Here is a 17,408-nt window from a genome sequence, read left to right on the forward strand (position 1 = left end):
AGAATAGTTCACCTCGAACTTCCTCACAAACTTGAGATCAACTGAAATGTCCTTTCGCTGATTTAGTATTAGGATCTTTATTTAAATACCGATTGCAATATGTGACTGCGCTTCGGTACGCTTCCTTCTCCATACCCTTTTTGGCTTTGAAATTTTTTGAGCTCTGCAGAATTTGTGAATTTTTACGGTTTTAGCCACAGTATCCAACCAAAATTGCTGAGATTTGGTATCTAGTCTTCGTTGGGGAATTTAAGCTTTTCCGTAAAGAATGGTCGGTACAGGTCCACATTTTGGAATTTTTAAGATATTAAGTCCGCGTTGGAGCTATAATATTCTTCGGCACAGAATTGTCAGTATAAATCCACGTTTTGTTATAGCGGCATCGCCTGATTTCAATATATTTTATAGTGGAGGGTATAAAAAGCTTGGCCCGATAATCATTTGCGGCCCTATAAAGTACATACTTTCTTGAACAAGGTAAAGTTCAGAGTCGAACAATACATGTCCGCCGTCCGTCTGTGATTATCACTTTAGCGCCCACAACAATTTAGATGCTTGCAGGCAGGTCAAGTTCGAAGATTGGACATATCGGCCCACGTTTTTGAAATAGACCCCATATAACGATACAGCCTGATTTCTGGTATTTTGAATTTTTTATCGAATTTTTCTGCACAAATTGAATGTGTGGTTATGGTTCCCAGTAGTCAAAAAACTTTTCCAAAGAAAATTGTGGATGTAGTTCCACGTTTTGGCATATCCCCCGTATTTAACCCGATTTCAGTAGTGGGATTCTGTAACTCATTTTTGCTGTTACCGACAAAAATCGCAAAATTATGACTAAAAACATAAAGAAAAGTTTGCATCACTGTTTGTGTCGGTAGAGGCTAGCGACTACTTTTTATTCATCGTTAACTTACCGAAAATTTTCGTTAATTATCGAAATTATAAGTATTTTAATTTTACCCACAATTATCGATAACAGCAAAAATTAGTTACAGAATCCCACTACAGGTATTTTGAAGTTTTTATCAAAGCTTTCGGCCCAAATTTCTCCACATAGGTGGACGTTTTATCAATAACCCCCATTTAACAGTACCACCATAAGCTACTTTTTCTGACCGAATTAGCTATAATTTGGCATTTAGGTTTGAAGTGGTCATACAATTTGTCCATTGAAAATTATGGACATGGTTCGTTCGAAGTTGGATGAAATTTGGCTTTTAAGGTTTCTAGTGGTCAGTCTATGTTCTCACCAAAAATTGCATAGGAACACGTTTTGGAATAGACCCTATGTAACGATACCACCATATTTCAGAGATTTTTCATATTTTACCCAAATTTTCTGGTCGAATTATCTTTAATTTAGCATTTAGAGCTCCGTCAGACAACTTCTCCACCAAAAATTGTGGAGATAAGCCCCCGTTTTGGAACAGCCCCCATATAACGGTACCGCCAAACTTCAGGTATATGGTCACATGGGGCGCCTTCGCCCCTTGTTTTTAAAATATTATTTTTGAACATTTACAAAATGTCTAAAAAGTGGCGAAGCCTCCCCACCCATGGGGAAAGCTTCGCCATCGATATTGAACATTCTCCTACGGACTCTAAAACTGTAATTTAACATACTTCTTCCGTAAATATCAACATTATGCAAAAAGGAACATATTTTCTATTGAATAATCGAAAATGAGTTTAAAATTCACAAAAAGTAACCGATTCTAGCGGTTAATTGAAGTAGGTACCTTGAATTTAGGTACAAACAAGTATAAAAGCGTTAAGTTCGGTCAGGCCGAACTTTTTATACCCTCCACCACAAATTTCAGCCATTTCGGTGTATCAAAATACCGAAAATCGGAAGTTACCGTTCTATTGGGGCTATATGATGGCGCGGACCTATACCTACAATTTCTGGGGGGGGGAGTTTTATATCCCCAACGAAGACTAAATACCAAATTTCCGCCATCTTGGTGTGATAATGAGGCCAAAACCTTCAAAATACCGAAAATCGGGAGATATCGTCCTATGGGGGCTATATCAAAACGTGGACCTATATAAACATTTTATGGTAGAAATGTTTCTTAGCCTCTGGAAACACAAAATACAAAGTTGCAACCGATTCTGTTGTCAAATGGGACTAATACATTCAAAATATTTAAAAATGACGCGTACTTTATATGGGGCATTATATGGGGGCTACACCAAAACGTGGACCTATATAAACCAACTTTGGTAGGAATGTTTTTTGGCCTCTGGAGACACAAAATACCAAATTACAACCAATTCGGTGGTAAAATGGGACAAATATCTTAAAAATTCATTAAAAGGACGACGCGTCACGCGTCATATAACTATATAACTAAAAGAAGATATGTTTAGGATATTTGATTTTATCTTCACATTATAGTGTGGTATATCTATGATATAAAGAATTGAAGTTAAACATAACAAATTTCTAATATTAAACCACCACGCCCCTATCACGGCATAGGCGCCCCACCCCTTCCATATTTCATAATATTAATATATTGACATTTGCAATTGTTTTTTTCATGCGAATTATTAGGTTTTGTATTCTCCAATAGTTGTCTTCTAACAGTATAAAATGTGTTTTTGGTATCACAAAAGGTAAGAAAGGTATCACAAATAAAAATAGGTAAAAAACTTTTTAAGTTAAACGGTTTTATGTTAAACATACATTGCAATGTTTAAGATAAATGTACTAAAAACCAAAAAATAATAAAATAGATACAGTCGTGGAAATTATAAACACATGCATAGACTAGACTAAAATAAAACCGTGGGACACGTCAATTGTCTAACAATCGTTGATTAAAATGTTTGTTTTGTAATGTTACACTATAATTAGGCAGTTGTTCAACCGACAACGATGGACGTGTGATAAGTAGGGCTAGAATGTGGAAACAAGCTAGCAAGCTCGATTATAAGCGAGTTTTAGGGTTTCATAGTGGTGAGCGAGTAGTACTTTGTCGATTAAAGACAAACTACGAGCAGTGAAACGATTCCTCGTCAGCCAGCAGTGTGAATGGCCAACGATAAACTAGTTGAAACATATCCTTTATTTACATGGAGTGAATAACTATTGGAATTTCCATGAGCAAGAAAATAGTAAGTAATTTCCTCTCCGTCTGCGGGTCAACTGCCTAACGGCAAATTAAAGATTCTTCTATCGCACATTAAGTCGATAATTTGTAGACAATTGACGTGCCCCACGGTTTTATTTTAGTCTAGTCTATGCATATGTTTATAATTCCCACGACTGTATCTATTTTATTATTTTTTGGTTTTTAGTACATTTATCTTAAACATTGCAATGTATGTTTAACATAAAACCGTTTAACTTAAAACGTTTTTTTACCTATTTTTATTTTCTAGTTTTTAGTTTTTATTTCGCATTCTGTTTAATTCATTTAGTGCTTCATTATTGCAAGGTTTCTTGCCCGTTAGTTTATTGCAGTCCAACTCCTCTATACGTAGTCCCTGCAAAGATCTTACTCTACTAAGAGCCACGTAGGCTTGACCTTCTTCAAACAGTTTCGCACCTAAGTATACGACTGCGTGATCCACAGTGCTGCCCTGCATTTTATGTATTGTAGAAGCCCATGATAGTATTAAAGGCAACACACATCTGTGTGTATCGCTGTTTTGTTAATCTGGCTTCATTTTCTTCAGGTGTTTCTGACGCTATCATCTGTGTGTATCGCTCACGTTGCTTTGTTAACCTGGCTTCATATTCTTCAGGCGTTTCTGATGCCGTCATTTGCTTTCGCTGACGTTGCTTTTTTAACCTGGCCTCATATTGCTCAGGTGTTTTTGACGCTAATTGTTCCCGTCGTTTCTGTAATCGACTATTTCTATCACCTTCACTTTCTTTAGCTCGTTTTTCTTTATACTTTTCTTTCGCTTTTTGAAGCCTTCTTTTACGTTGTGTTGCAGTTTCTGTTTTATTTGTGTTTGTATTGTTTATATTTTTTTTACCATTTCGTTCCCACGAGTAATGGACATTTAAACTAAATTTAAATCTTAATTATACGCCATTTAGTGGCTGCGCCCATCTTAAATATTGAGGTTGTATAGTGCACTGTATTCTTCTTGTAAAGCCCTTTTATTTGATACCCATATTGGTTTGATTGATAAAAAATTGTTATCAGTCATTTTGTAGCGGCGCCCATCTTCGATTTCAATTTTGCATAGTAAATTGTATTCTACTTGTTGAGACCTTTCATTTGATATCCATGTTGATGGGATTGATGAAACCTAAGTTATCCGCCATTTTGTAGAGGCCGCCATTTTGTAGAGGCCGCCATTTTGTAGAGGCCGCCATCTTGGATTTTAATTTTATATAGTACATTGTATTCTACTGGTTGAGCCCTTTCATTTGATACCCATATTGATGGGATTGATAAAACCTACGTTATCCGCCATTTTGTAGCGGCCGCCATCTTAGATTTCAATTTTGCATAGTAAATTGTATTCTACTTGTTGAGACCTTTCATTTGATACTTATGTTGATGGGATTGATAAAACCTAAGTTATCCGCCATTTTGTAGAGGCCGCCATCTTGGATTTTAATTTTATATAGTACATTGTATTCTACTGGTTGAGCACTTTCATTTGATACCCATATTGATGGGATTGATAAAACCTACGTTATCCGCCATTTTGTAGCGGCCACCATCTTGGATTTAAATTTTTTATAGTATATTGTATTCTGCTTGTTGAGCCCTTTCATTTGATACCCTTATTGATGGGATTGATAAAACCTACGTTGTCCGCCATTTTGTAGCGGCGGCCATCTTGAATTTATAATGATAATGAATAAACATAATTGTATTGTCACCAAAATCCAAAGTGTATACAAAATTTCAGATTAATCGGTTGACAGGAAGAGGGTGTATTTGAATTACTAAATTTGACCCAAGAATAAATAATAAAACAAACAGGGTGAGCTAAATAAAACCATTTAAAAATACCTACCATAATTATTTTTCCCAATACCATGAAAACACAAAACCGCGTGCGTCCGCTATCATACATATGACACAACTGCCAACTTTTGGGAGATGATAGATCTTCATTAAACTCACAATTTTGCCTTCAACGGATTTTTTCTAGCACTTGTATTTTGCGAGAAAATCGGCGCTGACGTAGCCGCCCCAGTGGCGAAGGCGCCCCATGTTACACAAATATAACTTTTATCGGCTATTTCGGTCCAATTTGGATGTAATTTAGGGTTCAAAAAACTTCTCTAACAAAAATGTTCACATATGTCCACGTTTTTTAATACTATGGGCATTTTGAAGTTTTGAACGATATTTTCGTCTTTTGGATTTTATTTGGCATTTAGAATTCCCAGTAGTCCACCGAAAATTGCGGAAATAGGTCCGACGATTTCAGGTATTTTGAAGTTTTTATCTACATGTTCGGTCTAAAATAACAGGAAGAGAACTGCTACTACTATATTTTATTACGGAATATTTCATGGTGGAGGGTAAAAATAAAGTTCGAACTCGGAATTTTTTTATATTCTTAATTTGAAAACAAATTTATTTTGATTTACCAATAATTTTGAGCGTTATATTCTACATTGAATGACGTGGACATAACTACAAAATTGATTTTGGGAATTATATCCATTGGGAGATATGTATATCAGGGCACCATATTTCTAATATTTTGTTTCTTTTCTCTGATTGCTTTAAGCCTGGAGTATTCCCCCATAACCCCTTTTGCTTAACTTCATATTAATCTCTGATTACATTAATTAAGTATACAAAACGAACTGACAGTTTTGCAAAATTTGGTGATCGCTATCAATATCATGATTTCATCCCGGCGAAGGGAATTTTCAATTTCTTTTTTCATTAAATTGTAGCCAAATTTTTTAGGTTTTATTTATTACGAAAAATAATACAAATATTTTATAACTAAAGAAAAACTAATACCACATTTATAGTTTAGAATTGTAGTATAAAAAATATTTTGGTCCCACAAATAAGTTACGTAGTTTTAATTTTAGCTTTGGTTTCACGCTGTTTCTTTAGTAATTTTATCATCATTGAAAATGATGTTACCACAGGAACCATAATCGGTAAAAAGAGGGGAATGTAAATGGCATATTTCTGTTCATCGGGGAAATATAACTGGGCCAAGAGACTAGCATCAAAGAATGCTTGCTCGGAAGCAATAAATGCCTTTTGAGCTAACTCTGATGCTTTCATTAATTCATGGTTGGCCAATGCTTCTTTGGCTTTCAAAATCAATTCATAGGCCAAATTAATGGCCTTACCCACATCATCATTAATTACAATATAACTGATGTTATCTGTGGAGAAAGAGAGGAAGAAAGAGTTAAACAAAGAATATATATTTTCAGACTTCTGCTTTAATTACCCAATAATTTAATTAAGCTTTGCAGGGTATTGGTGGTTGTTGTAATGTGAGTTATGGCACTGCGTCTCAAATACGATTCATATTCCCAAAGGCGTGGTGCTAGTTGTTCAACAGCCACAGTTTTAACACCATCTGTGGTTACCTAAAATTAAAAGTGGATGTAATGTAAAGATATATAGTTGAAAGGTTTGTTGTGATGTTACCTCCACACTAATATCCAACAATTTCTGCAATTGATGTAACATTATCTGCATAACATCATTGGTTTGAACATAGAACTTAACTTTCTCCGTAGGATGATCATTGTATTCTCGACATATTTCCACTGAAGGATTGGCAATAATTATGCCACCCCATTTTGGAGAAATAAATCCATTGATATTATCCTTAGAAACTCTTTGATTTTTGGTATTATAAATATAAACTGGAGCAATGTCACATGGTGTAATATAAACAACCAAATTTAAGGGTGTTTTATCGGTGATACCTGAACCAAGATTCTTTTCAATTGCGGTAATAATGTGAGGTAACGACGATTCTGACAAGGCATAATGACGATTCAATATGGAATTGTCACGAACTTGTTTCAAATCGGCTTCAAATGGAAGTTGATATTTCCATTGGGTGGTTAAGGTATAGTTGGAAATATGGGAAACTTGATCCAAATAGGGTTTTAAATAAGCTAAAAATAAACACGGTTTGTTGGTAATTGTATGTGCCTTTGGAGATTGATTAAAACTTACTTTCCACAGCCATTTGTACATGCCATTTGGCATCCATAATATCGGGTCTGGGATTTAAAACCGATACGGTAACATCATATTCTGCTTGTGGTGCTTCTGATTTCAAGGAATCCATTTGGTCTTTGGCCAAAATTTGTTTGACACGATGTGTTTGCAAAATGTAGGTATTCAACACCTGCATTAATTTTTTGGAACCTATTTTCAAAATTGTATTAATAAATCGGAGACTAATCTTGGCAATTATATTTCACTTACTGGCGTCACTGCGTATCAATGCTGTCCTTTCATTGGTAATCAATACTTCTTCCTGCAATTTTGGCCATTCAATAAAAGCGAATTCACCTTCCTTCAATACAACTTCTTTTAGAATCAAAGCCTCCAGAGCAGCTGGAGTTTTGACTGTATTAGCTTTGTCAAAATTGCTTTTGTGTATAAATTCCAGGGACCATATGTCTAAAATAATGAATTTTCGTGAAACCAATTGTGAAATTTGTGTTTTGTATTTGGGAATCTTACCACTTTTACCGTATTCTTCTTTCAATTCATTTATTATCAGTGCGGCTCTTTCGTTCTTAACATTGAAGATGCCAATCTTGATTTTAATTTGCAATGGTTTGTCACTCAGCTCCATAATATCCGATGAAGGTAGACCAACTCTAGGAAATGTATGAGAAAATTAAAAATGATTATATTTATAGTGTGCTTTTCTGCTCACCTATAAACTTCAGTAGTTTTCCACCACATTGGTACACCGACAATGATGACCACTGTCATAAATGCAATGGTTGCATATAAACGAAATTTATCTGAAAAAATAGAAATGCATTAAAAAATAAATAAGTCGACTATGTCATAACCCATGCACATCACAACATGATGCCTGTTCCAGAACCTGCAAGAATCTAAAATTTTTTACTAGGATAACAATTTGCCTTGTATGATATAAAAAAAATAGTAAAATTTTTAGATTCTTGCAGTACTGGAACAGACCAAAGAGCTCATCGAATTAAAATTTGGGAAAATTTTATAAATCTACTTTAAACAGTAAAAAGTCTGTTGGATGCAAACGGACACGCACACAAGCTGTAAAATGCGGAAAGACCAGTTTATATATTGACTAACTGCGAATTGAACAATGAGTCGAGGACCGTCAGGGGAAATTTTCAATTATGAGGAATGGATGTGAAGGGAAATTCGAAACAATCAGAAGCACGTCTCAGGATGTTTTGAACGTCATTTAGGATCTCCTTTCTATGGATTCCATGGATCAGTTTCAAGCATCTAGGACTGTTTTAAGACTTAGTAAGGAGATTTACACATTGAACTTGCGAAGCTCTTATATACAACGTAAGCCAAATAGTGCAGGGCGACGGTGATCAAATTAACGATTACATGTCCAACCGTCCCAACTTCGACTCCCTAATTGTAAATGCTGATAAAAATATGAAAATACCTGAAGCCGTTTTTTGGGTGCTATACTAAAACGTGGGCCTATGTTCGCAATTTTTGTTTGACCACTGATAACCAAACTAAATCCAATTCGGGACGAAAATGTCAATAAAAGTAAGGTATTTTGAAGTTTTTATTAAAAACTTCAAAATACCTTAAATCGGGCGGTACCGCGATATTGGGGCTATTTCAAACATATACCTATGTCCACAATTTTTGGTGGAGAAATTGTTTATGAAAACCCTAAACGCTAAATTATTCCTTATTCTGTCAGAAAATGTATCTAAAAACTCCAAAATACCTGTAATTGGCGGTACCGTTATATGAAAGCTTTTCCAAAGCGTGGACCGATATGACCCATCTTCGAACTTTACCTGAATAATGACGCATCTCTGCAAAGTTTTATCGTTCTATCTCAATTTGGCTGAATGCCAGAGTGGTTACCACATAGAGACGGACAGACGGACATGAACAGATCCACTCAGAATTTTATCCTGATCAAGAATACATATGTTTTATAAAGACGTATCTGTTTTCATGCTCCGACCGAAGTCAAAAACGAACAAACCAGTGGTATATTTATAAGCACCAAGAGTAACTGTATCTGTACCGACCTCACGACTACATCGGCAGAATTCAGAAGGTCTATATCGTGGTGGCGGACCACAGACGCCAACTAGAACATAGATGCGGACTATTCAGGATAATATGTCATTCGATTTAGCAACATAAAACCCGCTGAAATTCGCTGTGAAGACACAAAAGAGAAGAGAGGCGTTGGAGTTTCTATTTAGCAAGTGCCGCTTGCTGAACAAATAGATTCCATCAGATATAGATAATGTTGTTGTTATAGCAGTACATGTGTGCTTAGATGACAGCCGCTGGTCGCAACATCCTGGCTTTCAGTCAATCCAGTACAAAATATCCACTAAGTTTTGGAAAACAAAAAAAAAACCTTCCAACCGTGCGATCTTTGTTTCCATAGTAATTTTTATGGGACCAAAGGCCTCTTAATTCCGAAATTATGGTCCAATCGACAAAAAAGCTTTAGCAGTTGATCCTACAAAAATTTGGGAAAATCAGATTATGTATAGCCCCAATATGCATTTTTGGACGATTTTGAGTATTTTGGGCCTTATATACTATTTCAAAATCCGATCCGATTTTCATGAATTTTCGTAAGGATTCGTTTATTAGCGACAAACAATGACCTAACTGTTAAAGTGTTAAAGTTTTTCCATCGATTGGACCATAATTGCGGAATTTAGAGAATTTTCGTGAAGGGGTATAAAATCCGAAAATCGGGAGGTACTGTTCTTGTATGAGGGCTATATCAAACGTGGATATCAAACATCCTAGAAGCAATGGAAACTTTTGTACCAAATTACCGAGATCCTCCAATGTCAAAGTTCTGCTCCTGACTACCGTATTGCCAGTTGCTTTGTGTTGTTTAAACTTCGTCAAAATATTTCAGTTGCACACGAATACATTGTTCCTCCAAAATGCAACTAAATGCATCAGAAATAAAAATGACACATGTTTGCTTTTTACTTGCGTTAAAAATGCGTATTGTTGACGTTTTGAAACAGGTAGGTTCGCAGTTGTTAAGTACAACGGCGTTAAGAAACATAATACTTCGCAGATTTGCAGTCATTTGTAAAGCAACTGACGAAACGGAAGTCAGCCAGACTAAGTTTGTGCAAAATTTCAGAAACATATCTCAACTCGTTTGTAAGTTATTATTTTCACGCCGCTAGATCAGTGATTTCGATCACTGTGCAGCTGTTAAAAGAATGGGTTAGTAGGTCGAGTTTTAATGATTTTTTTTTTTTTTTGTTTATATAATTACAGAAAAAAAGTTGTATATTTTGATAGAGAGTTTGATTTAGTTTTGCAAAAAAAAAATTGAAAAAAAAACTGAAATCTGTTTTAGGACTCATTTGTCAAACTCTACAAATGCGACCTCTAACTGTTACGATTCCAGTTTTTACATTCCTATTGTTATTAATATTTATATCAAATTGCCACCGAGCTTCGGGTAAAAACGATGGATAGTATTCTTCATGGACAGTATAGTTGCGTACAGAATAGAGGAAATTCTAAAAGAGAGAAAGAAAAAACAAAGCTAGCATTATTAAGTTCATTACTACATATACCATACCCCAAGTAATGGACAATGATGTGGTACATTTGATGTTCTCAACATTTCATCTTTAAATACTGCTAAAAATTTATTAGGAGCTGTATTGTTGAGACTCTCACATATATCCAGCGGGCTTTCAAATAGTGTTATGCGACGTTTGCCCTTGGTTAATAAATATGCCGATGCACGAACTGGTATTTTGTTCAATTTATATTGGAAAATTACATCCATATTGGCAGCTTTTTTATTGGTCAATGAAAAATTTAGGGACTTAATAAATGGAATATTTGTGATCACGGGAGTTATGTACTCAAGTTCAATGCTATAATCACGCTATAGGAAAAAAATCATACAGATGCGAGAAATGTGGACGTATTGAATGAATTTCTCATTACATACCTTTGCCTCCGCTATTCTTCCGCACAAAAGAATAACATTAAAAAGTAGAAGTACTCTTCCCATGCCAGCAGTGTTTTGATTTAGAATTAGCACACAGAGTTTGTCTGAGAACTAGTTCCCACATAAAGGTCCATTTGAAATTTCGATATTTATATGAAATGATATTTTTAAAATTACAAACAAATGAACGCTCTTCATGCTTATTAAAATAATTTGTTTTTAATTGATGTAATTTGTGATTTTGATACCAAGCAAATAAAATAAATACATACAAATCACTCATTTACTCAAAGAGTGTCACATCTCAAAAAATATAGTTTCAAGAAAAACGCGGTTTAAGTTGCCGATTGGAATTTGACTTCCCATCTTTGCAAAGAACTAGCCAGTTGTCAGTGCTAAACTTCTGTGCAATATCAAGCGTGATTTGAAGTGTTTTAGTGCTTTTGAAAAAAAAAACTATAAAAAAAAAACTTTTTTATTGATTTTGCCAGCCTCCTAGTAAATAAGGTGTAATTCGAAGTATTTAGAGATATTAACATGAAAATTTAAGAAATGATAAAGTAGAAGTCTTAGAACAAATAGAAATTGTTAACTCAGAAAAATTGTTCATTGAGATCTTAGATACATTTTTGTTGTTGATTGTTTGCCTGAATTTGGAAGGGTTTGAAATCTAAAGGTAAGGTCACATTAGGCAAATGTTTGCTCCAGCGACGGGCTATGTGCGCTTACTGACTTACTCACTTGCTCTCAGTAAGCGCACACTGCCGGTCGCTGGAGCAAATATTTGCCTAATGTGACCTTACCTTAAGACTTATAAAAGAAATTTGATATATTAAATAAATATTCACTACACGACTTCTTAACTCTGTTTTACAGTTATTTGTGTTTAGTAGATCTGACAGGAATAAACAAATTCATGTACCGCTTTTGACCCCTTTGTTAGAAAAATCCTTTTTCGTGCGGGTTGCCCGTGTGTTCAATAGTTTACCGCAATATCTTAAGACATTCAGTGGCTCCTTAATCTGTTATAAAAGGAAGTTATTTGAATATTTCAATCGGAGTGATTTTGAAGATTAATAATATTTGGCTAGTACAGATTTTTGTTATGATTGTTTATGTTCCTTATTTTTAATATTAGCTTAGCTGATTTACTAAACAGATCTTTATATTTTCTTTAATTACATCCTGTTAATGAATTTTAAGGCTATTAAATTTAATTTATTGTTAGTTTTAAGCTTTTGGAGTAGTGTATGTAGGTTCCCATTTATAAAAATAAATTGAATTGAATTACTAAAAAAATTGCCATAAAAGAAAAAATACCGAAAACATTCACTTTTCAAATATTCTTTATTCTTCAAAAATCATTGTTGCTTCTCTTTTTACACTTTATATACGTATGTATGTATGTGCTCAACATTTTATATCTTAATAAAATATACTTGGTCACTATTTATGCAAATTGATGAATAGTTAATAAAAATTCGTTCAAATGACAAAATATATGTGTAGATCAGGAAATAGATTTCAGTGATTCAAGTCGTTCATTAAACAATGAAACAAAAATGTATTAAAAAAACAGGCACTTCTCTCTGAGAAGATTACAAAGAACTAAATTAGCAATTTGTTAGTGGGAAGTTGGATCCATATTCTGTGCTCGCTCTATTCATTCCTTATAACTGCATGAAATAACAAACACGGGTCCCCTGTCCAAGGGTGTGTTGCGTGATACATATTTTGTAAATTTCGTTGTACCTTCACAACGATAAACTATGTTTAGGGCATTATCTACTGGTGTTATGGTCAATAGAACCGATTCGTCATCATCATCAAAACCTTCACCCTCCAATGAATCAGTATCACTAACATCACCGCCAGCTTGTTTTTGTCCACCTGGTTGTTCTGTGTCCGGCGATAAATATGTTATTATTGCTGCACCCTCAGAGGCGTTAAGGTAATATATTAAATCTAGGGTATTATCTTCACATATAGCACCATCTCCCAAGACGGTATAGTCACCATGCGACCATCTTTGGATTTCTAATGTATATTGAGGATTTTTAGCATTTGGTCCAGATAAATCCAAGTCTGTATAGTCCCTTAATAGGCTGAACATTTCAGTATTTGAAAATAGTTCTATTATTTGTATTATGGTTTTTGAAGCTGTTCTCAAATCCAGAACTTCGAAATTTTGTGCATTGGCAGGTCCCTGTCGGGACCATTTCAGCTTATCGTCATTGAGTAACTCCTTTAAGGCCTCTTCAAAAATTTCTCTACGGAAAAATTCATATAAACAAATTTCTGAATTATCTTCTATTCTCTTTTGAATACTGCGTTTGGTGGTAGGTTTCAGGTAGACCTCATTCAGCAAATGTTCTACGGAGGATTGAGGGCTCACTGATATTGGAGGTTTGAATTGTAATTTGGCAAAGGGTCTTAAAGCATCGGCAATTAAGTCTTCATTGGAGGCACCATGGAACCAGCCATTTATGGTTAAGCGAGGATAGTCGAACGTTGTAACTTCTCCAACTTGGTGAAATGATTTGGAGCCTACTTTGAAAAAGGCAAATTGATTATTTTTCGGTGATATTTTTCTTTTTACTGGAAAACGAGGCAGGCATTTGTCATCACTGGCAAATATCTCCAGACAACCACCTTGGTCATCCTTCCAATGTTCATTTCCCTCCCATGGTGAGAGATAATAGATGAAGGCGATTTGACGGTCCTTCAATAAATCGTCATGTACCAAAAGATAGTCACCGCAGGTGTACATAGAACATGACGCCGAAACATAGTCCAATTTTAAATTTGTCAACTTTTCCAACCAAGGCCGTACTGATCTTCGTAGCATTTGCAAAAAATTGGCCAAGAATTTACATTCAATCATATTTGACAAGTCTGTGCTTTGGTAGAATTCATACAAATCCATTTGCTTTCTTGACCAATGAACTTTTTTAACCATTTCATCAACTAATAGTTTGCAACTTTCTGTGTTCCTTAGGAGGTTCGGTAGAAGGCATATTTGGAAGGGATCAGTGTACAGTTCAACACCGGTTGTATCATCTTTGTGGTCAGCAATTTGTTCTGAAAACCACTGCTTCTTCAATTGGAGGGCATACTCTTCGGATGCGTAGCTCTCACTCAGTGACAAATCAATGGTTTGCGGTCCTTCCTTTTCCTGGAGCTTTACAATTTTTGCCTGAGGTGGTTCATTCAAATGACCATTTGTACTCTTGACCACATCTGGAAAATAAGAGAACAATGAATATGTTTTCATTATTAATAACCACTTGAATCATACCTTATGCAAAACTATCACGCTAAAATGCATTCTTCTTTTTATCACTATTTAGCACTTGAACTTAAAAGGGTTAAAGGGGATGAAGTAGGTAGGGACTTGCCTTGCACAGACTTGCACGGGAAAACTACATACAATTCCATACAAACCCTTGATTTTATTTTAATCAAATCTTCTCAGGGTTTGGCCGAAGGAAGCTATTTAAGACCATCCATCCTTATTTTTATCTTATCTATCCCATCAACTTAGTCCACACACACACTATATTCTTGGAGCAATATTTCTAACTCACCTTCAGCTGCATCTTCTTTGTTGTGGTCCAGATGTTTTTCTTCACTTTTTGTTGTGTCCATCTTTAAATAGGATGTACAAATCTCAGCATTAATTGCAGTATTTTTCTTCTTTTAATGTATTTTTTTCGAACAGAATTACTTCAGCACATCAATGCTACAAAAATTTTGCCGTATGTATAGGGCTATTTAGGTCGGTTTTATTAATCGATTAGCTTTACTATCGATAGTTTTGCTATCGATTTTTGTTGTGTCGTTATTTTTGTGTTGCCAACGCAGTATTTGTGTAGTACAGAATTCATTAAAGCTCCGAATCCAGTCCAAACATTCTACTTAGGCCATGTTTATATTATAGCCTTTTGCAGGGCTAATCTTCTTTATGAGGATTTATTTGAAATATAAGCAATGGAATTGACATTTGAAACACAAGGGGTTTGTTAAATCTGGTTATATATAAACGTACTATTATGCCCACAAGAAAATAGATCTGTTCGATTACCCAAAAGTTTGTACAAATTTGTACAAACTTACAAAATGCTGTTCGATAACAAACTTGTTCAGTACAAGAGAAATGAGAAGTAGTTGCAAGAACTTGCAAATACTTTTTACTTGCGAACTTAACGAGCAGACCTAATAATACGGTTGGCGCTGGCAAGTGCCAAGCAGAATGGTTCGTTGAGTGGCGCGTTAAACGTACAATCTCGAGATCAAATATTGATCAAATTGGAATATTGAATTATCGACCACTTTGAAAATTTTACAGCTGGTATTCATTGAGATTATGATTATACCATTAATCTTCGGGAAATAAATGTCCGTTTTCGAATTGCACTAAAGACACGCTGAAACTTTCAAGCATTCTTAGATCGAGTCCCCCACTACAGCAATTTCATAAAATTAAACTAGTATGGAATTCGATCTAAGAGTTCGATTATGGATAGCAACTCAACCTTTGCCAGATGAGAAAATCATACACAGCCCAATTATGAACGGCCTCTCACCGTGAGTTTTCTCTTTCTCGCCTCCTCCCCTATTATAAACATCATATCGCCGTGAGTGATGTTATGTTCTCACTGTTCCCTTATTATAAACAACAAGAGGGTGAGCAAAACTCACGTTCGTGAAAAAATTAGCTATTACAAATGTAAAAAAAGTGAGAAAAAGAGGCAAATTTCTGCTGAAATTTCTCACTACCGAAATCAAAGTGAGTTGAACAAAAAAATTTAAGTGTGAACATTTATTTTAAAAAATACGAATATTTTGTATCTGTAATGATAATTAATTGTATTTTAGGTTGAAAGTAACAAAAAATAATAAGAGATTTTTTATGTTGTGAGGTTATTGTTGACCTTTGGACGCTATTTTCTTTGGTTTTAATTTGGCTTGAGGTCAACTTAAAAATTTAAAAACAAATGGGCGTTTTTGTTTTTATTCTTATAAAAAGAAAGAAATATCATTATTATAAATTTCTACCATAATGTTTATAGTTGCATAAAACGAATGTTCTTGTTTTTTAAAGCTTAGGACATTGACCGCTAACATTTTTTCAGAGTTCTTTACGAATTCGGTCTGAATCTCTGAATTCTTTCAGAATTTGGTACAAAATTGGGTCTACCTTCAGTTCCAAGAATGGCATGTAACTATCCACTGGAGTTATATGACTAGGTTTGGCATCGCACCATTAAAAGACGCAGAGTGCTGTGCATGGTGCTATCAATATTTGCCTAAGAATTTAGACGACTGCAATATCCCAAGTATAGTTGAGCAAAAACTACTCTGGTTTGTTGTGGACTTTATTCACACTATATTTGTTTACATTAGAACCTGCGACTATGTGAAAGCTATTCAAAACTACTTGAAATGCTTGTTGAGCAGGGGATTCTATCCAGTATGGTTGGGCTTCCCTCTCTAGAACGTGAAGATCATTCTTGATGGACCTAGTGTGTCGGGCCAACCCACCCAACGTTTTAGTTACAGTACTTGCTCGGGCATTACCGTGAGAGCCATCCCTATCTCACGGTAATGCCCGAGCAAGTACTGTAACTAAAACGTTGCCCGTGGTATGTATCAGTGAAGGAAGGCCTAAATCGAGTTTTCAGGTATGGACAGATCAAAAAGGTACATTCTGCATAAAGCGGCTCACAACTATACAAGGACCCAATCAGGAGCAACCCATGTCTGCAATTGTTATTCCTAGAGAGAGTAATGTACACGATTTGGATCTTTTGGGGTCGCAGTCTTGGAAAGAATGGGAGATGGTGCTAAACACAACTTCCACTTCATTTCCTTGGTATTCCTCAGAATTTGCCATTTCTGTTATCACCCAAAATGCAACATTAAACATTTACTTATTGTAGCCATTTAATGACGTTTTTAAACGGCATTTGTTCACTTTTTTACGATTTTCCAATAAATTTCACGAATTCTTCAGTGTAAATAAACAATTTTCACATATCTGTCAAAACAAAAGAACAGCTGTTACAGATGTTGCCATGTTGTTTCAATGTTGTATTTTCTTTTACCAATATCCATGTTCTTTTACAGTGGATTGTTAATAACTGACATTTTTCTTGCTAGAAATGTTTATTAATTTGAAAATTTATTTATTTTTTATACAAAAAATAAGAATTAATTAATCTCAAAGTTATTTGTGCAAAAAATGACGGTATGGCAACACA

General features: G+C 34.9%; 2 protein-coding genes across 3 annotated transcripts; both read right to left on the reverse strand.

Annotated features, from left to right (window-relative positions):
- Window positions 1–5,870: 5,870 nt before the first annotated feature.
- Window positions 5,871–14,936, reverse strand: LOC141388787 (prolyl 3-hydroxylase sudestada1-like). Of its 2 annotated transcripts, XM_073959121.1 has the most exons (8): window positions 14,733–14,936; window positions 7,870–7,960; window positions 7,671–7,810; window positions 7,410–7,607; window positions 7,155–7,349; window positions 6,615–7,093; window positions 6,412–6,553; window positions 5,871–6,343 (listed from the first exon to the last, which is right to left on the reverse strand). In XM_073959121.1, the coding sequence occupies exons 1-8, from the start codon at window positions 14,791–14,793 to the stop codon at window positions 6,018–6,020; spliced, it is 1,632 nt and encodes a 543-aa protein (XP_073815222.1). In that variant the 5' UTR covers window positions 14,794–14,936; the 3' UTR covers window positions 5,871–6,017. The 2 variants fall into 2 exon arrangements, with proteins under 2 accessions (XP_073815222.1, XP_073815221.1); XM_073959120.1 differs by lacking the exons at window positions 5,871–6,343; window positions 6,412–6,553; window positions 6,615–7,093; ... (2 more) ...; window positions 7,671–7,810; window positions 7,870–7,960 and adding an exon at window positions 12,474–14,385 and having other exon boundaries at window positions 14,733–14,935.
- LOC141388788 (uncharacterized) lies at window positions 10,401–11,314 on the reverse strand. Its single transcript, XM_073959122.1, has 3 exons — window positions 11,146–11,314; window positions 10,765–11,079; window positions 10,401–10,702 (listed from the first exon to the last, which is right to left on the reverse strand). The coding sequence occupies exons 1-3, from the start codon at window positions 11,206–11,208 to the stop codon at window positions 10,547–10,549; spliced, it is 534 nt and encodes a 177-aa protein (XP_073815223.1). The 5' UTR covers window positions 11,209–11,314; the 3' UTR covers window positions 10,401–10,546.
- Window positions 14,937–17,408: the final 2,472 nt, after the last annotated feature.

The sequence above is a fragment of the Musca autumnalis genome, unplaced genomic scaffold (genome assembly GCF_047663935.1).
Source record: "Musca autumnalis isolate F117 unplaced genomic scaffold, ASM4766393v1 scaffold_1, whole genome shotgun sequence".
In the NCBI taxonomy this organism is placed as follows: domain Eukaryota; kingdom Metazoa; phylum Arthropoda; class Insecta; order Diptera; family Muscidae; genus Musca; species Musca autumnalis.